Below are 22,632 nucleotides of genomic sequence, written 5' to 3'. Positions count from 1 at the left end.
ACTGTGTTACTTAAAAATACAATGTGATTACTAAATGTGTTACTTTGGAATGCACTACACCCAAAAGCACAGTTGGAGGAAGGCTCGATGAGTTCTCGGTCATGTTTGGAGGTTATTTTGTGCTTTGGTTTTCTTGGGCCAAAAAAATGTTTGAACATCATTGCACTCGGTAATGTTCCACCGCTGCTGTCCATTTTCCATCCGGTGGTGTTGGCTATTTTTAGGTCAACAGCACTATAGTCAAGTGGCACTGGTGCGAGGCCTGTGCCAGCACACATCCCCATCCAAATTATAAACCCATTGTACGGGATTTTTGAAGTTTCTAGTTTGAAGTTACCAGAACACAACACCCATTTTTTTATCTTCTAAACTGTTCTCACTTCCTGTCTGTGCCTCTAGAAAGTGCAACTGCACAGTTGGACACATTTCACAGAATGAGAGATGTGGTAGGATGGTAACAAACTAGAAACTGGAAATTCAGTATTTCCACAACCATCAGTGCTTCCCACTGAGCTCCCAGTTTGACTTCAGGAGAATCTTTGAAGCAAATAATTGTATCAGCAGATCAGCTGTTAGATGTTCTATTTTTAACTGCCTACCTTGTTTCTCTTCTCTCGGTAAAATCTTTACATAACTTGGAATACATTTGGATATACAGCATGGGTATAAGCACAGAGTTAAAAGCGGCTGTTGAGGAGGAGGAAGTCCTGACTGGGAGGTCTTCTTCTGAACTCTTCCACCTCCCTCCACTCATATCAATCGATACGTCCTTCCTTCTTTCTCTAAAACTGTTTCCTTGAAATTTGCCAGATATTCAGCTGTGAGTCTCCTCAGGAGGTAAAATCCTTTTTTCTTTTATTCTGCTCAGGTTCGCAAACAAATTGACTCAGAGGATGATTCAACTCAAAACAATATAAAATTAGAAATGAAACCTTCCTCAAATTTGCTCAAAGCCTCGCAGGGTACCCCTCCTCACCACCACCCCCACCTTCCTCCCCGAAGGACAAACTCAAAGTTCTCCGAGAAGCGGTGAACGCCGCAGAACTTTAAATTACAGCACATGCACGCTTCCTGCTTTGTTTCTGCCCAAGTATGTTGTGATTTTCTTCCAACAGAGAATGTGCTACACTAAAACACCTTATCTTCTGCACGCACACACAGTCTGTTTCTGAGCGACATGGCATTTTTAAATCCCTGTTACTGCCGTTCTGCACGGCTGGACGCTTTAATAGAAACAAAGTGTTTCTCCAATAACAAGCACAACAATGATAAAGTGAACCGGTGCTGATAAAATAATTTATTTCTAATGCAGGTTTTTATTTACAAAAGGCCATTTCCATCAGCTGTGAGTCACAGTGCTGCAGGGCCAGGAGCAAAAACACAGAGAAGGCAAACAAATATAAATATAATGAGGGCAGGAATAGACTGTTTCTGTGTTAGTCAATCAATCACATACCCAATCAACTGGCACTATGACCACAATATGGAGGAGAGGTTATATATTCGATCTGGCCTGGGCTTGCATAAGAAAATGAACACTAAGTGGTCAAAAATCGTGACACCTGGGTGTCAAGGATCGGCTGTGTGGCAGCCAGGGAGTGGACCCAAATGAAGAAGTTAGGAGACAGGAAGTGGATTCAAAAACTGCCTTAATACTGATGAGCCGCAAGGATACGACAAAGCAGGTAATTAAAATTACAACACAGGAAAACAGAAATACACAGCTACAGTATGAGGGGCAATGTGGCAAAAATCAGATCAGGGTAATAACGATGATAGAAAGACAACAGCACACCCGGCACACTGAACAGTGTTCAGCTGACCTTCGTTTTGACCTCAACAAAGCTAGATAGACCTGACTGTGGTGTCAGTCAGTGAGTGCTTTCAATGTGTAACGCATGTGGAAATAATAAAAAATAAATAATTAAAAGCAGTCCACTCACCTAAACATGGTCAACGAAGCTAAACGGAAACCTTCAAAATGTGGATTTTATGAAACAGTGGGTGACACTGATGGTGACTACAGAGTTTATAATAATAATAATAAAGTAAACAAGACAAAAAAAAACTCAGATGCAAAATACCTTAATGGGAAGTTATCCCGCTGGTCCCTGCTCAGATCTCAGAACCGTTTCAGTCCCACCGGCAGGAGGCAGAGAAATATCTGAATGGTTTATGGTGTGGGAACAACTCAAGGATCTGGGACACGTTGGTACGGAGACATACAATAGGAAGTTGAAATGTTTGAGAAAGACAGAAAAAGTGTTGTAAATGAAGCAAAAAAGAACCTTTGGCGGAGCTTTGTGTGCCAGCTTGTAACCTTGGTGTGTTTGATTCCGGTCCAGCGTGATCAAAGCTTCTCTCCTAATCACAAGTGCTTAAAAGTTAATGTGTCCTCCCCAGGGATCTGCCAACTAATTATTTTTAAAGCAGAATTAAACTTGGTTTATACAAGTGTAACGATGGCCTGCTTCTCCAGTACTTTAATGAAAAGCCAAATGAACGAAATCAGACATTTTCTAATAACTCTGACGCCAAAATACCAATACAGCCCGTTAATCTCAGCTAAACACAGCAGTAATGAAGGCACAGCAGGAAAAACTAATCATAATTTTATCCCAGCATGAACCAGAACAGTTCTTATCTGAAAAATGTAATGGCGCTTTCTAAATATTTTACTTGTTCTACTTTTTTAATGAAAAGTCTTAATTTGCTGATAAACATGAGACATTGTCTTCTCCTCAAGTCAAGACATTTGAGAGAACTCAAATAAAATGTGCCTTATTTCTACTCTATTAAAAAAAGGGAAAGCTGCTTTGAAAAAAATAATAATGTTCATTTCTACCTACACAAAGTCCATTCTCATTTATGTCCTTGGAGGTCACACATATTAAACTTCTTTAAGACTTATTGGCAAAACTATTTGCTTCCCCTATAGCTGAAAAAACTGCTGTGGCGATATTTTGTTTTCTCTCTAATGTGCATTTAAAGATTTCCCCCCCGTGTCAGCCTGCAATTCCTCCAATGGCCTCTTGAGACAATCTCCAAAAATGAGCCCATGCTTGCCTTCTGGAGTGTTCTTAATGGATATATCTGACCAATAATGTGTTCTGCTGTGTGGTGCGAACTATCCAAGTGTGTGTGTTTTTGAGTCCGTTACTCAGCAAACAGGTTTGCAAGCACTTTATGAAAGCAACTTGGTAACAAAGCCCGTACAATGTTAGCGAGCCAGTATCTCTTCTATGCATCACTTCTGCCTCCAACAATTCAAGAGCGCAATAACCACAACACCTAAGTCAGGGTCTCACAGATGGATCGCGGTGTCTCATCCATCTGTTTGTGTATGTTCTGTGGTTGTAATTGTAGTAGGTGAATACATGTATTGATTGATTCTAACTAGTTGGCTGTTTTAGCTTATTGTGTTGTTACCTATTGTTTGTTGTCTTGTTTTATTGTTTGTTTTAATTGTCTCATGCTTTTACTGACTGTGAAGCACTATGGTCAACACTGTTGTTTTAATATGTGCTATATAAATAAATTAATTAATTTTGAAATGTAGTGTAACACCCAGGAAAAGATTTTATGTGATCCTTCTGAGACTTTGTCTTTACAAGGGGACACTACATTTTGGCTTTTCTGCACTTTAAACGGGAGGTAAACAATAGTCACTTTATTGAGTCGTATGATGACATATGTTTTTATACTTTCTGTTTTTATATGATATTTATTTTTATCCCAAATATCTGCATGAGGTTGGGCCTCAGGAGATTAAAAACAGGTGATGGGTCACTGGTGACATGGTAGATGATGAGAGGTTAAGCAGTTAAAATGATCTTTTACAGCACTGGTACTCATAGCATAAACACATTTCTTTGCCTTTTTTTTTATCGCTGACAGCAGAACATCTGTTTATCTGCTCTGCATACAGAGAGCAGGTCAGAGGTGAACGTTGACTTCATGTTGAAGAGAACAGAGAAATATCAATATTCAGCCTCTTCGCTCATCTTTCATGGACATATTTAAAGGAGGAGAAAAGTCTGTGTTTGCATTCACTTTAATAGCACATGTTTGCTTACAGCACTGAACCAGCTGGGAAATCAACAAGGTACTAAATGATTAAAGCTCGGGGCAGGTTGTTTGTCACATTAAGCATATTTGTAGTTATTTCTCAATATGATGTTTATGAGGATGTCCAAAGACATCATGCAGATAGTAGAGTTGGGTTAACCGGTGATTCTAAATTGACTGTAGGTGTGAATGTTAGTGTGAATAGTGGTTTGTCTCTCTGTGTTAGACCTGCAACAGACCGGTGACCTGCCCGGGTTGTACCCTACCTCTCGCACTATGGTAGCTGGGATATGCTCCAGCACCCCCACGATTTGAATTGAATTATCTGGATGGATGGAGTTTAGGACTCTACTGACTTGCACACATCTCTTGCACAACGTCTCACCAAAGTAATACACAAAGCTTCAGCACTCTATGCTCAAGGCAGGATGGACAGATGAGCAGTCTTATAACTGAAGCAGCCCTGGTTCTCAGCCATGAATGAATCTGATGTGAGACAGCATTAAACTTTCTGAAAAGTGAAACTTCGAATTGAATAATTGTTTGTTTAAATTCCACCTTCCGCCTACACAGTCCCCAGAAGAAAAAGGCACTATGATCTCAATATCTCTCACTCCAAACATGTTTAATATCACAGTTCTGCTTTTGTTGTCGCTGTTTTGATGGAAATGAATGTGGTTGGCAGCTTCTTGGCAACATAGTTACACACAAATCTTGTGTGACTGAATTATCATGTTGGCTGACATGTTTCTCATGTATGTGCTTCTTTATGTCCTGTGGCCATAATTAGACTGGATGTGACATTCAGAGAAATTTCCTTTGGGCTATTTTACTGAATATGAGAAACATGAAATATTCCAAACAACATCCAGCATGTTTCTAGTGAAATGGTACTCAGACGAGGTAAATTATTGTTTTGAATGCTATCAAGCACAGTTTATGAGTTCATGACATCTGCGTGATATGTACATTAATTGTCCATTAACCGCTGGAAGCCCTCAGGAACGTGTCTTCTGTAGCCTCACTCCCCTAATGATTTTTTCCACTCTGTGTTGTTTGATGTCTGTCTTTGATTGAGGGAACCTGCCGGCAGATGGTGGAATTGTACACACGCTCTCTCACACATCCATGTCATTAGTAATCATTTTCTCATCCTCATCTTTTTAACTGCCAGATGAAGGTGTGTTGAAGGGGGGTCCTATTTCACTGCAGGGCAACCTGCATGTGGCGAATAAAGCCTTGATTGATTGATTGATTGATTGATTGATTGATTGATTGATTGGCTTCATTGGTTACCACATGAGGCAGGTGTACCAGGTTTTGTTTGAACCACATGACATATAAACATATTGTATTAAAACCAAAGCATATACTTGAACATAGATGGCCGATCTTGTGTGCATCATCAGTATCAGTAAAAAACTAACATCCAAGGTTCTTCATTATAATGTTATTTGAGCAGACCTCACAGTCAATCAAAACCAAAATGGTTTTGTGGCCTTGAGGTGATGAAATCAGAATGAAAGTGCCACACAGAGTGCTGTCTACTACCCAAACATGACATGCTAAAATGACACCAAAATGAAGAGGAGGCTAGAGCAAGGAGGGAGGAAGAAAAACAGGTGGTGAGGAGGAGTGACAGCCTGGAAGTGAAGGAAGACGGAGCGATGAGACGAGCAGACGTTTGAAAAGTTCAGCAGCTGCTCCTGAAAGCGGTCCTATCCCTCCATCTGTGTGTGCGTGTTTGTGTTTACCCTGACTGTTGGCCTATTAGCCGTCCCTCCACATGTGGGTCCATCTGGTTCATAATGAACATATGGACCAGATGGACCCCCTATTTCACTCTCTCCAGGTGATTTAAAGTGTCTGTTAATTAGAGCTGATGTCTCATTTAGTCTTATTTCTCCCCCTTTCTCATAGCCACAGTTAGTTTCATCTAAATGTGCCATTTAACTAATTGACTAATTGTATAATTCATGGTGGAGTCCCTGAACTGTCTGTTTACCTCTGTGTGTGCCTTTTTGCTGACTCTGAGATGAGAGCAATAGTCTGTCTTTTACCAGGAGTTTGCTAAATACTTAGAGGAGGAATCCTGTTTCAAACAAAGCAGGAAAAAAAATAAAATTAGTCAGATCTGCAACTCTTCTGGCTACCCATCAACAATCATTTAAAAAAGAAAAAAAAAACAGCTGTTTGTCTGAAGCCAGTCATACCCACTGAGATTCAAACTGCCATCACTTTTTCTCGCCAGATATCAGACAGTTCATTGCTGCAGATGAAAAACAAATTTATAAAATTAATCTGGATCCCGAAGTTAGACTCCCCTGACTTTCCAGCTTCTGTGTCGCGATATTGAAACTTAAAACTGCTTAACAAGATGAAAATGTGACAAATGTAAATCAACATCAACGGTCACTCACCGAGAAATAGTCTGATCCCAGCAGATGCTGTAAAATCCAGGTCTATGTTGATTCTTTTGTTCATTAAAACTTTTGTTTAACAAGATGCAGGATCATTAAAACTACATCTACTTAATGCCCACTGCTTTAATCCGTGAATTACACCTAACCTCATGGACCAAGAATTAGCCAGATCCCTCCAGATACTGTTCATTTAAAAGGAAAAAAAAAGTTACGTTTAGTCTATTCATTAACATCTGAAACTTAATAAGCCAACAATTCTATTGCTTAACAAGGAAGAGGTTCATTAAAACCAAATCTCCATAGTAAACACTGTAATCCATGAATTAGACAGTGCCACACTTCTCTGGATTTAGCCAGATCCCAGGGGTAATTTAGACAGAGCTCATTAAATCTCCACATGCTTGCAGATGTCTATTAAAACCTCGAAACCAGAGAAGCTGATGAGGAGAGGAAACAAGAAGAGGAGTAATGGGAGGGAATGAAGACAGCAAAGAAAGAAGAGAAGATGAGACATGGGATTGAGGAGAGATCAAAAGAGAGAACAGAAAACATCGAAAGATACACAGTGGACACAGTTAGAAAATAATCACGAGGACGTAAGCAGAGAAGATGGGAAAGAAACTGCAAAAGCTGGATATGGTGAAGGTCCTGAGGAAAGAAGAAGAGAAACAAGATCAGGAAAGGAACAACAAAGATCCCAGAAAGCACCGTCTAACTACAGCTAAACATTTGTTCTACATATAAATGTTTAACTAGAATCTGTCAAAAGCTGAGCTGGAACGACACCATAAAAGTCGAAAAAGACAAAGAGACTCCCATACTGTGCGAGGGCAAAGCATCCAGTCCTTTTACTAGGAAACATGTTTTAGTGAGATTCACTGGATTTCTGGATCTTGGTTCAGCTTTGAAACAAAACGAATAACAGCCAAGTCAATTTTCTAGTTATCATAGCCGCTTTTTCTTTTCTTTGACCTTTTGCATGTATTTTTATGACATAAGGCTTAATATGACAACACTGTGCTACATTAATAATACATTAAAGTGTTCTATGTGCATGCAGTCCTATTATATCATGTTGGCTGGTGAAGACTGGAATATGGTTGCTCAAGGCTAGTTAAGATGTTTTGATCATTTTCAATGAGAGGTGCCTGCAGTTTGATTTGGGTCTTTGTTGACTATCAGACCACTAATATAGTCCTCTACTAGTAATATCATTTCTTTGTTTTCTGTCACTCTGCTGTCAAAGTTTAAGAGATTTTAGAGTTTAAGAGGTTTTTCAGTGGTGCCATCCACTGAATCAGCCTTAAATACTGCATTATCACAATCAACATTCTCATAATCAAAGTGAAATATAATACCTGAAAAAGTCAAATTTTTGTGTTTTCAGGAGAAGCAACGCTTCTTGACTGATGTCCTTCATGAGGTGATGCTGCTGGATGGCCTGAGTTCCTCCCATCCAATCTCCCAGGAAGTGGAACAAGCGACAGACATTGACCGCGTCTTTGACTGGATTGCCTACAAAAAAGTAAGAAGCCACTTTCAACAGAAGTAAGACTGTTGCACTATAAATGTACCTGTGTGATCATGCTCGCCAGTGAACGTTTGAATACCTCTTCAATGTGTTCTTTATTATTATTATTATTATTATTATTATTATTATTATTATTATTGATGATGATGATTGTTAATAATATAAATAATAATATTTTAACAATAAAACTTCAATATGTTCTTGTATTCCAAGCAGACTTGGATTGACTTATAAAGGGAGATCTTCAGCTGCCTTTGGTTTAGTTTTGTCTTTTAAACCTGATCAATAAAGTTGGTTTTTTTCAAACCATACATTTGCTTCTAGCCAACCACAAACACTAAACTGAAAATTCAAAACTGCTATTCACACATTGTCTACATACTTTGACAAATTGGGGTTATATACTTTAAAAGAGAAGAGAGCGGCTGGTAGGGCAGCTTTCCACCCCTATTCCTTTGAAGATCAGCGCTGTCTGAACAGTTTAACATGTGAATCTGAGCCAGTCTCTAATTTCAAAGTTCACCAAAGTTGACTCTTATCTACTTTTCCTCCAGTGATCACAGCAACTTCAATGATGATGATGGATGATGATGATGTTTTTAACCGTGTCTGAAAGTGTGTTTTTCTTTGCTCTCCGTAGGGGGCGGCACTGATCCGGATGCTTGCTAACGTGATGGGGCAGCCGCTGTTCCAGAAAGGACTCAACGTAAGTTCCCTTTGCTTTGCAAGTCCAGCTGTGTATACAGAGGCTTTTAAATCAGAGGGAACAGCTGGGTTACTGGGCTTTGAATTGATTTATCACCAACACAACATGGAAGGATTCATAGAAATAGTGTGTGTGTGTGTGTGTGTGTGTGTGTGTGCGTGCGTGTGTGCGTGCGTGCGTGTGTGCGTGTGCATGCGTGTATGTGTTCAGCCATATTTTAGCTAAATCCTAACTGTCATGCTGTGCATATAGATGAACAGGGAATAAGTACCTTTGGCTTGCGGGGCACTCTGAGAGGAAGATTTGCCACGTTTTCCTGTCGATATTGTGATCAGTTTTAAGTGACCTGAATTTAAGCTAGATGCAGTCAGAGCAACAAAATGCAGATATTAAATACACGTTTAAAAGGCGCTGAATTTGTAATACTCAAAGCATAGATTTACTGATAGTGCAGAACAGGAGGTAGGACTTTAGAAATACTTATTATGCATTCCTACTGTTATGGTCTATCATGGTATACCTTGGATAAGTTATCGGTCTGTCACGTGGTTGCAATCAGATGCAGGCAATAATGAGTAAAAAAAACTGTCTAGAACACTGGGGAGGAAGAAGTTATTTGGGGACATAGGAGTTATTTTTTGTAGAACTCACAATTTTAATAGACTTTTACACTGTAGTTGCCACACACAGTCATGAAGCAATAGCTGTGTTAACTAACTCTGTGTGTTGCATTGTTTGTTGTTGAGCTATATGTGGCTGCTGTGTGTCTCTTTGAGGGTTCAAACTGTGATGGTGTCACAGAAACACGAGAGCAGCTAAAGCTCCAATCGCACCAACAGGGTCAGGTAGTTTATTGCACAGGAAGGAATTGGAAGGAGACTGTTTGCAGTTACAGTAAAAATGACAGCGTCTGATGTAACATGGATGGAGGTTAAATATAATTTTTACTTGGAATGGAGCTGCAGAAATATGTACAAATCCTTGCGCACACACACACACACACACACACACACACACACACACACACACCTACACACACACACACACACACACACACAGACTCTGTCCTGGTTTTCCTACAGAAACTGTCAGTGACCTGGAACATACTGGGAGCCAGAGTCTATATAAAATACTGCTGATCCAGCAGCAGAGCAGGGCAGATACATTGTGTGTGCGTGTGCATGTGTGTGTGTTATGGAGGTTTTCACGCATGCATTGTGCTGAGCATTACAACATACTATATAATAAGAGCATTCGTTTCAGTCGCCAGCAGAGTAAAAAAGTCTCGGGAGAATGTTTGCTTCAGTAGTTTGGTTCATATTAATGACAACAACAAAGACTTTCTCGATCGTAACCTCTTTGTCAGAGCGTTTCAACACCTAATCGGGTGTTTAGTGAAAAATACAGCGTATAACAAACCATGCTAAACAACTGCAATGCCATGTGATGGAGTCTCATTCTGGTGATCTGTGGCGTGATGGGAGCCGTAACCAAAATAATTCATGATCGTCTATGCTTTTCTTACCAAAGATAATACTGTAACTTTTAATGCTTCATGAAAGGAACCTTTGTGACGTTGCACACATATTAAAGTTGATGCATTTGAGAAAGAACAGTGAGAAAATCTGCCTTCTGAAAGTCACGGAAAAGGCTGAAATTTCTGTCTAGGTTTCATGTAGATTTTAATATTGTATATACATGGAAGGATTACTGTACCAAAGGCCCAGGGGCATCAGGTCTCCCTAGCATTACAAGCTCTGTATACTTAATATTTTCTTGGTGAAAAGCCATGTACAAATGGAAGCAAATCTATCCCATAATGAGAAGAAAACCAGATGGAGACAAAAAACACCAAAGAGGCACAAAATGACACTAAAGCTCTGTCAAAACAGGAGGCCAAAGAACTGTGATCTACGGGCTTCTTTTTTGTTGTTCCACTGTGACAAAAATGACTCATATATGTACTAAAACCAATGTTCTGTGCCTGTTTTAAAGAGAAATAAAAGGTTGAGAATATGTTAAACTAGAACACATTGGGGAATTTTTAAACTAGATACTCTGAAATCATTTGAGATGAGATGAATCTCCACAACTGGCCATATGTCTCTATTTCCTATAATTTGTCTTTTTAGGCAGTGTTTAGTGTGATGGATGAAATGCTTTGGGGGCATTTAGGAGTTTTAGGATGTTTGTGAGCATTCTTCAGAGTGCTGTAAGGTTTGTAAGTGTTGTGGAACATAGTGACATCTGGAATACAGAGATATGGATTTATGGACTTCAGCTCGGGCTAAGTGTACTCCAGCTCATTCAGCTGTGTGAAGATCAAATACTGTGCACAGCCCATGTCTGTAGTGTCTCATCAGCTTGGCTTTAATTACATTAAAGAGCGGACTTTGGTGGACAAAAACATCAATATTGGTTCACCTTTTCTGTATCCCTGATCTCAAAGCCTGATATGTAGAGCTTTCAGAAAAATCAAGAGTTTCCCAGACTGCATCTGGACTTGATGTGGAAAGATTGTGATGATTATGGTTGCCCCGACGTGACTTCAGTGTGGCACAAAACTTGAAACCTCATTAACAGTTATCAATACTAACTGGAGAAGATGTAAATAATGGCCTGCAGTGATCATTGGGTTTTAGAGTCTTTCTGAAGCCCAGAGGAGCTCGACTGAAGGTGAAATTGAAAGTTTATGCAAGTCATCTTCCGATGAGGGAAAGCAAGTCCTCATTAGGCTCTAACCCTGCCTGCAACAATCGAAATGCCGTACTTAAACTCCTACACCTACTGATTTCCTCTAATGACCTTTGACTACTCATACCCACAGTATTTGTTACACAGTGCTTATTATCACTGAAAAACATTTGGTTCAAGGTGCATCACACTGTTAAAACTAATGGAGTCATGCTCTCGGAGTGTGTGTGGGGGCTCTTTTTATCTGCCTTCATGTCAGATATAGTGAAGGTGGCAGAGCCAAACTCCCAAACGCACTTAGTGTCGTTATCATATGTGTCATCTTGTTCCAATAAAAAGCTTCCCCTTGCCTTATCGAGCTCAAAACGCACCACAGCAAATGACTGACTTGGAGGAATCCACGCTTAAACACACAAAGGACACAGGAATCGCTGAGAAGGAGATTAGCGCTCAGCCTCCATAGTTGTTTTGTTATCTAGTAGTGCTTCCCTGCCATTTCCTTGTTTTATTATGAACCAAACCAACTACCACCCTCCCTGAGCATTTACGCTAAATCCACTGTAGTGGGAGTGAGTTTCTTGCTCTGTAAAACAGACTGGGACAAGTCGGACCCGAATGTCACTAAAGAACTGCAGGCTGAAAACAAAGCCACCACACCATTAAGCCTCTGTTGAATGAGAAAATGGCCCTGAGGAGTCTTCATCCTGTTCATTAGCTTGGAAAATGTAAACCAGGGAGTTTGAGATTGAGCCCAAAACTCTTTGGACTTGACATGGGCTCTTCTCTGACTCAAGCACTACTGGCTCATCATGTCACTCACAAATGTACAGTTTCAAACACGTGTAAATGTTCCTCTCAAAAGGCTTTTCAGAAATTCATTCAGACATAGGTATCATTAAATTTCCACCTGAGAGAATAACCCTGAATTCAGCCAGTTACAGCTTCACAACTACATGGCCAAAATGAACAACCTTGTGCACTGTGGGTAAGAGAGACTTGGGAGAGTTTTGAGATGTAATATGTCCCCATACTCCCATCACCAGGGCAGTGTGACATCCAATAAAGTGCATCAGAAGTTGACATTTTTACTTCTGCTTAATAAAAATGGTAAATTAGAGCCTGGTGTAAATAACAGCCTGGTGTTATAGAACCTACTTTAAAAAATTATGCTTCCTTAGATTGTAGTCATTGTACTGCCATTGGCATCTTCTTATAAATGGTTTTGGCTTCCATCCATCCACTTCCTACTGGAGCACCAATCACTGTCGTGACCTCCAGCCCTTCCAGAGGCTAGTTAAAAACACAATTCACCCCGGTGTATCCTCATTCTGCCCCTGGAGCCTCCTGTTATTGGACAGACTTGAAACACCACGGATCCTCAGTGTTTCCCACAGAACTGGATTCTGTTTGAGTTATAATATTTAATAAATAATAATTACAGATAAAAATGTCCTAATTTGAAAATATAACAAAGCTTGAAGAGGCACAATAATCAACTGCCTCTTCAGGGAGACTCTCACCCCATGATCTCACTCCAACTGCATTGTCTTGGAGAGCCTTTAGTGAAGATAGAGTGATCCTTTTATCACTCTTATATCCAGAGCTCAACAAGGACTGCCTATACCAGCTCATGTCCAGCACAGGGGAGCTGGAGGACAGCTGACTGGTGGACAAAAGAGTAACCTGAATGATGTCAGCAGCCGCAGAGAAGCAGCAACTGAACTATCAAAAAAGGGGTCTGCTGTTTAATTGATTGTGGAAGGCATCTTTCTCTTAACCTGATGGGGAAAAATTAAAAGGTCAAAATGAGTCACGAAATTAAATATGTCAACTCCAATCCTTGTTTTCAGAGCAGAGATGGCAGTAACAGAAAATGTGAAGTAACTTCACCTGCACAGCCCTGCATCCAGAAAGTATGGTCATATTAAATTTGTAAATGGAATATCTTGTTCCGGTGGCATCATTAATAAGTCATTGTACATACATGGCACTTACTGTGGCCAGGGTTCAAATACATGTCACAGTGAAGGGTGCTAGACATTGTGAATGAATCCTTGCAATCTTGTGGTGCCTGCTGAGAACCAAATAATCAAAACTGTGCTCAGGGACAAGGTAATAAAGGACTCACTTCATTTTTCTGATTCATTGGTAGAGAGGATCCAACAAGTGCTAACTGTGATCATCTTATTTCCAGATGAAATATGAGGTGGTTGTTGTATCAAGGCTTCCAAATTCTCTGTTGTGAACTGCATGGTCACAGTGTGGAAGGGAAAAAATCAGCCAATAATTATAGCAGAAATATTACATATGTATCCCAGAAAGTTCATTCTGTTCATGTTAATGTTGCGTTTTTAGTGGGAGAAATGTTGTCACTCATCCAACTGACTTCTTCAGTCTTCTTACAGATGAACAGAATCAGTTTTCTGGGATTTCCTAACCTGGATGAATGTGCATGCATCAACATGATACAACAGATACATCACATCATACCAGTGTTGCTTTAACGTTGCTTTGTCTCATTGTTTTCAGGATTATCTGCTGAGTCACATGTACAGCAACGCTGCCAGAGACGACCTGTGGAGGAAACTGTCTCAGGTAACCCTCACCTGACTTTATGTCTGTTTGGTATTTAAACCTTGTGTACTTCCCTGCCCCAAAGGCTTCAAGGCAGAGCATTTAACTTTAATGTTAGTGCCTTGCTCAGTAGCAGGTATTAAAACCTGTAACTATTCCTCAACTGGCTCTGTTAGGACAGAGCTGCCAGACTAATTGAAGCTGTTCATTCTTTAGTAAAGCACTTCTAATGAAGATGCTCATTATCACCTGACTTAGTGAGGAGCCTGTTGCTGTGGTAACATGAGGTTGAGCTTGTTTTCTTGTTTGTCCGACACAGGAGGGGCAATGATTTGATTAATTGAGCGTCACCTCTGTTAGCACTGTCCATTAGACTGACACTGCTCTTTAATTAGCTGCCAGTCTTATATCTAATTATGTCAAGGTCAATTTTCTCCCACACAGATTATTTTAATCACTGATTGGATGTGTGTAAATTGGTCATTATTAGTCATTGATCATTTACAATCTAAGGAAGTGTGTGTTTGATTCTGCTTTAAAGGCCATGCGCTCAGAGGGCCGAGATATTGACATCGGGGAGATGATGGACAGGTGGACTCTACAAATGGGCTACCCTGTTGTCACCATCAGCAAGAACCAATCAGAGCAGCTCCCTACATATTACATCACAGTCAGCCAGGAGCACTTCCTGTATGGAGAGGAAGTCAGAAAAAACAACAGGTGAGGGAACTGAAAGCTGTCAGATCTTTTAACATTCTGTTATTTCTCAGAGATTGTAATAAACTATATGTCATTTTATTAAACTTACTTTGATGCACCCAAGAGTGATGGAAGCTCTACAGTAACAAGATGGCAGTTATAATCGAGTGTAGCCAAGCTAACAAACTAGCACGACAAAACATTCTGTTCTGTTAGCCTGTAGTCTAATATTCATTCGAAGCCCATTAGAAACTGAGAGCTACGTGCCTTGGTAGCACTAGTGGGTTGGGCACAGCACTGACAAAATTACTGCAATGAACTTATGAACTTATGAAATTTCAGGAGAACTGTCCTTTGGACAGACAAAACCAAAGTGGAGATGTCTGTACATAATGCACAGCAGCATATTTGTAGAAAACCAAACACAGCATGTCAGCACAAACACCTCAAATATTCCTTCAGACTGATGTGAGATGCTGAGAAAGTCATACAAAAATCACGTACAGTGGAACCCCGACTTACGAAATTAATTTCTTCCCGAGGGTCTTTTGTAAGTTGAAAATTTTCATAAGTCGAAGCACCCATTGCGCCTTTTGAGTGAACGATAGGCTATAGGCTAATTGCTAACTGCAACAACAATACGCCGTTCAAGTGGAACAGCGAAGCGCAAGTACGAAAGCCAAGGGGGTTGTCACATGATTCGGAAGGCATTCTGGGCATTGTAGGCATTCTGGGCCCAGCCAATCAGAGCCAGCGGATTTCGTTACGTGGGCATTTTGCCGTAACACGGGCAGAAATATTGCCGTTAAGTGCCTTCGTAACTTGAATTTTTTGTTAAATGGGGTATTCATAAGTCGGGGTTCCACTGTACTTCAAGTAAATGCTACTAAAGAAAGTTCTACAAGCTTGTGAATCAAAGACTAAGTTGGTTTTTCATATGACCACACTCAGTGAAACTCTTTTTCACTGTATGCTTTCAGACGTGGCTACCTTATGATTGACAAGTTTTTACTGTACAAGCCACCACTCTGTCACCAGGTTCACTCAGCTCTAGTTGAGCAATCAACAGGAGACTTAAAGGCGATGTGTGCTGTCGCTGTGGCTACCAGCAGTGCATGACTGCAGAATCTTTGAAATATGTGTAGTTCTTTTTTGTAAGTGTATCCAACTTATGCATAAAAAGTTTGGTTAAGCAAGTTTGAAAAATGTTAGTTAGTTAGTCACTCTGGTTTGTCCATATGGCCCTTCTACAAATGCCGCTCTTTGAATGGACCTAATTTGTAGCTCTAAGAATAGGCATTATGGAGCTGGAGTCTCTGGACACTAGTTGGCCTTTAGACTGCTAGTCCTATTCCTGACATGTCTCTCCATCTGTTCTTCATTCAGTCATTCACCGCTGAAACAATTCTCCTGAAACCCCTCATTTCACGCTACATTAGGCACTAAGTTTGTCTTTCAGTAATCTTGCTGGATTTTTTTTTCCTGAAAAGGCACTTTCCCTGTTTCCTCTCTCATTCTTTACCACCTTTACATCTTTTATACTTCATTTATATTTGATTCTGATCATGTTTTATTCACATCTTTTACAACCTTTGGAGTTTACTCTCTTCTGTTTTATCGACCCACTTTCTTTTCCATCAATACTTCATCAGCTTCCTTCTTTTTTTTATTTCTTTACTTTTACCTGTTCTTGTTTTCTCCCATCATTTATTTCCAGGTCTTTCTCTCTCTCTTCAGTCTGTCATGTTTTTGTACAGTAGTTGACATTTACAATCACTCTGACCTGCTCAGTTTCTCAACAAAAGTTTCCTCAGCTTTTCTTATGTTATGTTCTTTTTCTTGTCTTTCATGTGGAGTCTTTTGTGTTTCACTTGAGCTGAGAATCGCTCTCGAGGTCTCATCAGCTGATGAACTGAAGCTGTTTGTTGTAGGTGGAGTTGAAATCTTTCTTTTGCTCTTGTTGAGTCTCCTGGGGCCGCGTTCAGACACACTCAGCGGTCCCGGGGCATTCACCAACACTAAAAAGAAACTGCTGCTGTGCTTTTAGTTGATTCGGCTTCATGGCTGAGTGCAGCCGGGGCTGATGCTGCTGTTTGATTCAGCGGAGCTGTGTTTAGAAGCACAGAAGTGTCCCGCAGTGTACACACTGTTGACTCAAGCCCAGACTGCTTTATTTAATTATTTATTATCAGTATTATTTTCATGAGAAGAGAACTCTTGGACATGCACTAAATTGTGTGCAGGTTGTCCAGTCCTTCAATAACTTGGGAACTCACAACATTTCTGGAGAGAAAATACTGATGTGGATTCATCCACAGAATGATCATTTTGCTGAAGGTTCTTGAAGCAGTTAAACTGGCTGCTTTTCCTGGGATTCAATAGTTCTTCTTTAAAGCTTTACATTTTTGTTGTACAGTTCAGACAATTGTTGTCGACACTTTCAGTCTCCAGTTCTTTTGATGGGGACACTGTATGAAGGAACAATATCTGGCACTTTTGCTATTTTGCTGTTTTCTTTTATTACTTAAACAAGTCATCTGTCGGAAAAAGCTCATCATCATCGCTTCACCCTCATGGTGTGTTTAGACCAATCCTCTTTTCCCATGATTACATATGGAGATACAAAATTTGAGCCTCAGTCATCTTCTATGGACAACCAGCCCTGTATCATTCAGCTTTGATATGAAAACAGAAAAAAATAGGAAGGGAAAAGTTTGTAAAATCAGAGATCATTATATATCTCACAAGTATTCATTTCTGTGCAGATTGTACCTTCTTATTTTCCTTTGGCTCTGCTAAAAAAATAACATCCTATTGCAGATTATTTTCTGCCACTGAGAACCTCATATACCTTTTATAAAAAGGTACTTTAATTTAGCAATTAACTCTGATTATAACCTTACTCCAGTTTGAAAAAAATGTATGTTTGCAGGTCAAGATGACCTGCTCAAACTGAGCATCAGAATAAAGAACAAAATTGACTGAAGTTACTTAAGAATATGGCATGATTGTTGCTCATCTGCTGGGATGGTCCTTCACAACCATCTCTAAAGTTTACAGAGAATGGAGCAGATCACATCAGGTGCAGATGTGGTCCACAGAGCTTAAATCTTCCTAAAAGTTTAAATAAACTAAATTCAATAGGGCACCTTTGGGATGTAGTGGAACACGAGACATCGTGGATGTGTAGCTGAGAAATCTGCAGCAGTGCACAATGTCTACAGCTTGATGCTGTCATGTCAGTATGGATCTTTGCAGGGTTAACGTGTTATAGCTTAATGTTTGACTTAACCTAACAACACAAGACAAAGTTATGTGACCTGCAACAATGTTTTCCACTGCTTTTGAAAAGAAGGTATCTGGACCTCTACAATGGTGCTGATGAGTGAGAATGTACATAGACAAGGTTTTCCACTGTTCCCTTGGTTACTGTAGTTATGCATTTCACTACTTTGCTGTTGATGACACCAGCAGAGCACTTTAGGCCTGGTCTCATGGAATCTATTTTAGACATAGAGGGCTTTTTATTGAATTGTGTTGGAGTAGTAGGAGTAGTAACTCTGGAAAAAAAACACTAAAAGGGTACCCACTGTTTTCCCACATGATGACTAAGGTCGTGACTAAGCATCAGTATGTGCTTCAAAGAAAGTGAGGATGGTTTTGCATAGACTTCAGATCACATAATGAGTTTTAAAATGTATTTTTAAAGTCTCTCGTGACAACGTGGAAAGGCTGGTGTCCACCGAAGTACAGGTTAGCACTGTTGCCTCACAGCAAGAAGGTCCTGAGTTCAGCCTGTGTGGAGTTTGCATGGTCTCCCTGTGTTTGTGTAGGTACTCTCCAGGTGTCCCCCACAGTCCAATGGCATGCAGTTAGTTGGGTTAGGGCAATTGGTAACTCTAAATTGCCCATAGGTGTGAATGGTTGTCTGTCTCTTTGTTAGCCCTGCGACAGAAGTGGGCCTGTCCAGGGTAGGCTCCAGCCCCCCCGCGACCCTGACAATGATAGGTGGAAAAGGATGGATGAAAACTAACTAGCATGCTAACTTACCTGCAGCCACTCATAAACTGACATCCAACCAGCTGTCACATTAGCGTGACAGGCAGTCATCTATGTATCCAATAAATTTAAGTTGGAGAGGAAGCTTTTCATTTACATAACAAAAAAAACCAAATCCACATTTTCAGACTTTTTGGCATTTTGTTAACTTCAGGTATTAAGGTGACATTTTGAAGATCACGGTTTATTTTTGTCAAACACATTCTTCTCTTCCTCTGGTGTTGTGCTTGGAGACATTTTAAATTTGGGTCTTTTTATTTTGCCACCATCAAACAACCAGGGACTTTTAAATGCCTTTAAAAGAACTGAAGTGACAGGCAGAGAGAGAGAGACGATGAGGACAGCATGAGCTAACGTTAAGGTCGAGGCAATGATACTGAAAATAAATCAAACAGTATCTCAGTCAGGATTTAACAGCTCATTTCTGTGGTGTCTCGTCAGCTGACAGGTAAACAGTGATGTGATTGGAGAAGCAGTGTCTGTGTGCTTGATTTAATGAGCTTTAATGCTAAACAGGACAGTGATGAATTATTCATGAGTCCACAAAACCACAGTTGAAGGAAGTATTTATATACTGCTTTACCCTTATGAGCCAGATAAGTATGACTAAACAAATTTTCCAGAAAAAGCTCTTCTTCTTTTGGCTGCTCACTTTAGAGGCCACCACACCAGATCACCTCCATCTCACAGTATTCCAGTATCCTCTGACAAACCAATCCTCTGCAAATCCTGCTTCACTACATCCATGAGTCTTTTCCTTCTGCCTGGCAGCTCTATATTCAACATTATGTCCAATATATGCACTATCCTTCCTCTGCACATGTCCAAACTATCTCAGCCTTGACTGTCTCCAAACGGCTAAACCTGAGTTGTTACCCTGATGTACATATTTCTAATCCTATCCATTCTGGTCACTCACAATAAAAATCTTAGCATCTTCAACTCTGTCACCTCTAGCTCGACCTTCCTTCTTCTTGTTAGTCAGACAGGTGAAGCAAAGTTGAAATATAAAAATCTACAGCAGCCAGAAATTTAGACCCTAGACCCTTTGCTGCACCAGACATCCGTGGGACATCACTGTGCTTCATATTGGTTTTGGAGAGGTCTGCAGTGACTTTTTGTCCACACATTGTTATCAGACCCCACACTCACAGGGGAAAGTCTTCGTCACAGCTCATTGCATCACCACACATAACTAACCTTGCGGACTACTTTGTGACTTGTTTGATCTGGTCTCAAAGGTGTATTTGTCCCAAAATCTCTTCAAAGTGCATCTTTAAAAGAGCCTTGAAAAGGTAAACACAACACCTATTGGTTTGTGAATTCACATTTTAAAAACTTGACTTTAATATAATGTCCATTGAAATGTGGACTTTTTTTTTAAGGAAGAGGTGTCACAAAAATTTTATAAGTTAAGTTATTCACTACTGCTAGTAAACTTATCAAGCATAGCTAGATAGCTTAAAAAGGATTGCAAACTCACTCACCAGACTAGACTTCTTTAAAGAGCTAAAATGATTATTCTTCAGAGAAATCCATTAAACATAGTCAATATGCTACAATGCTGCAACTACAGTTCTTTACCAGGCTATAAGTATGTTTATTTCCACTGTAAATTTGGGCTTTTTAACATGGGAGTCTAGGGGAGGATTGTCTTCAGGAGCTCACCTCAAGTGGCCATTTGAAGAACACTCCTGCAATATACTTTTTTTATTTTCTTTTATCCGTCTTTTTTCTTTTTCCATTGATTTAATTTGAAAATAAAATTAAACTCTGATCCAAGACATCTCTATTTTTCCATCAACCTATTTGTTATCTTGTCAAAAGTCAGATAAATTTCATCATCTGCTGAGCTTAACTGCAGTCACTACCCAGTCTAGTGAGTCTAGAGTCTCGAGTAGTTTGTCACATGATTTATAAGATATGTGAACTGGTCCCACAATCATCCACAAACCTTTTGTGTTTTGGTCAACAGTATATTGGATATTAACACAAAATGAATAGTCTAGAGTCCTGCCACAAGCTGTGGGTAGTGAATAAAATTGATTGAGGATACAAGCAATGGAAATGAGCTTCCTCAGAAGGTTGCTTAGAACCTCCTTTAGAGAAATGGTGAACTGCTCAGTTATTTGGGACAAGGTTCAGGGTAGGAATACTGGTCTCCACTATCAGACAGAAACAGTGAAGGTAGGGTTTGGGTATCTAACTAGGATGCCTCCTGGTTGTTTCCTCGGTAAAACTCAAGTGCCCTGTTTGATACTCCTTCATAAACTCTTTCCTGTGTTGACACAGCATCAAACATTGGTGATAGTCAAGTTCTACTTATAAATAATCATCTTAATATGAATGATCAGCGTTTCTGGCTCTGCTAGCTCTGGGTGCTAAGGGAAACTATAAGTGCCCATTTGTAAATCGTCCTCAGGGCATCTTGTGTTCCAACGCAGAGCAGTCATGTAGTCATGAATAATTTGGTTCTTGTCACTGAGTTTTATGGTAATTTTATGGTGTGGTCTGTGTTAAGTGCTGTTTTGTGTTAATTTTGTGACACACAAATTGCCCTCTGTGTCTGGAAGTTGTGAAGTGACCTAGAAGCTTTGGGTTGTTTTATGCCACGAGACACCGCATGTCTCTCATTTTTATTCCTGACAGCCCACGTCTGTCGAGCCATTATCAAGCTGATATTGTGGCTTCTGATCCTGGCATTAGAGGAGCAGGTAGGTGTATTTTTGATCATAAAGGTTTGGATTTTATCTGACTTGGAGACACTTGGAACGACAAGTCTAAATGGGGTCAACATGTTCTTTAATGGAGGAAGATGAGCAGAAAGGTGAAGGCTGTCTGAAGAGTTTCTAAAGTTTCCCACTTTGAATAGATCACTGCAGTCATGCTGCGTTTCTCTCTACCTCCAGCATGAATGTGTGTGTTTCACTTGGTTTCTGCCTTTGATGAATAAACCATAAACTCTGAGGACACACACACACTTGCATCAATATTAATAAACACATTCTGCTGTCCAGGCTGTGGATTGTGTGTCTTCCAGTGTGTGTCTCTGTGGGTGTGTATGTGTGTGTGGTTTAGCTCCACTCCTGTCAATCACATTGATATAAATATCAGATAAAGTATTTGCTTGCTAGGCAGTGGTATTGATCCACTATAGCCTGCAGCAACAAATTGCTATTATAGGAATAGTAAATGGTTCTTTCTCAGGCTGATTGTGTTACAATGACCCTTACTTTACAGTATTCACACACCCACTGCTTAAAAAGGGGAATTGACTGGATGTAAAGTATTTATGTAAAGCTGATTGTTTGCCATTTCTAATGAAAATCCAGTCTAATTACAATATGAATCAATTTGATCAAAATAAGTCTAATTATAACGTCAGGGTTCTTAACAGTGCTGAAGAGAAACACTCACTTTTAGGACTCTTATTAGTACTTACATATGGTAACTGTTAGGATTAAAATTAGACTTTAACATCTAATAGGGAAGCATCAAGAAGCTATTTGTTCCTAATGAGCTCTAAGACTCAGCTAAATTCTTTCCTCACAGAGCACTATCCGCATGGGTTTGGTTTTTGGCCAAAAACATTCACCTCAGACGAACAATAATGCACTCACGACATCATAAATAGTTCTGCAATTCTTTTTGTTTGCTTTATACTTTTTGGCCATGCACATACATCGATTCGGCATAACATTAACATTACCACTTACCTTATATTATGTTGGTCCCCTTTTGCTGCTGAAACAGCCCTGACCCTTTGGGACATGGATCCATGTGTGAGGCATTTAGTTGTTGGCTTTCTTGAAACCAGTCCAGGTGGTGGTATCATCTGCAGAGGAATGGTTTATTTGAAGAGTTTCAGTCAGGTTTCA

At 39.9% G+C, this 22,632-nt stretch overlaps 1 protein-coding gene across 2 annotated transcripts in view; it reads left to right on the top strand.

The window, feature by feature from the left end:
- The window catches only part of LOC146499253 (thyrotropin-releasing hormone-degrading ectoenzyme-like), a 263,625-nt gene that overhangs the window by 194,443 nt on the left and 46,550 nt on the right, over window positions 1–22,632 (top strand). For both annotated transcript variants that reach the window (XM_085138114.1, XM_085138113.1), the window contains exons 7-10: window positions 7,879–8,016; window positions 8,663–8,728; window positions 13,952–14,017; window positions 14,538–14,716. In XM_085138114.1, coding sequence (XP_084994240.1) covers window positions 7,879–8,016; window positions 8,663–8,728; window positions 13,952–14,017; window positions 14,538–14,716 — 449 coding nt within the window. The remainder of the gene's footprint in view (window positions 1–7,878; window positions 8,017–8,662; window positions 8,729–13,951; window positions 14,018–14,537; window positions 14,717–22,632) is intronic.

Source organism: Neolamprologus multifasciatus, chromosome 17, assembly GCF_963576455.1.
Source record: "Neolamprologus multifasciatus chromosome 17, fNeoMul1.2, whole genome shotgun sequence".
Taxonomy (NCBI): domain Eukaryota; kingdom Metazoa; phylum Chordata; class Actinopteri; order Cichliformes; family Cichlidae; genus Neolamprologus; species Neolamprologus multifasciatus.
The sequence above is the reverse complement of the archived record's forward strand: the minus strand, read 5'-3'. Positions and strand labels throughout refer to the sequence as shown.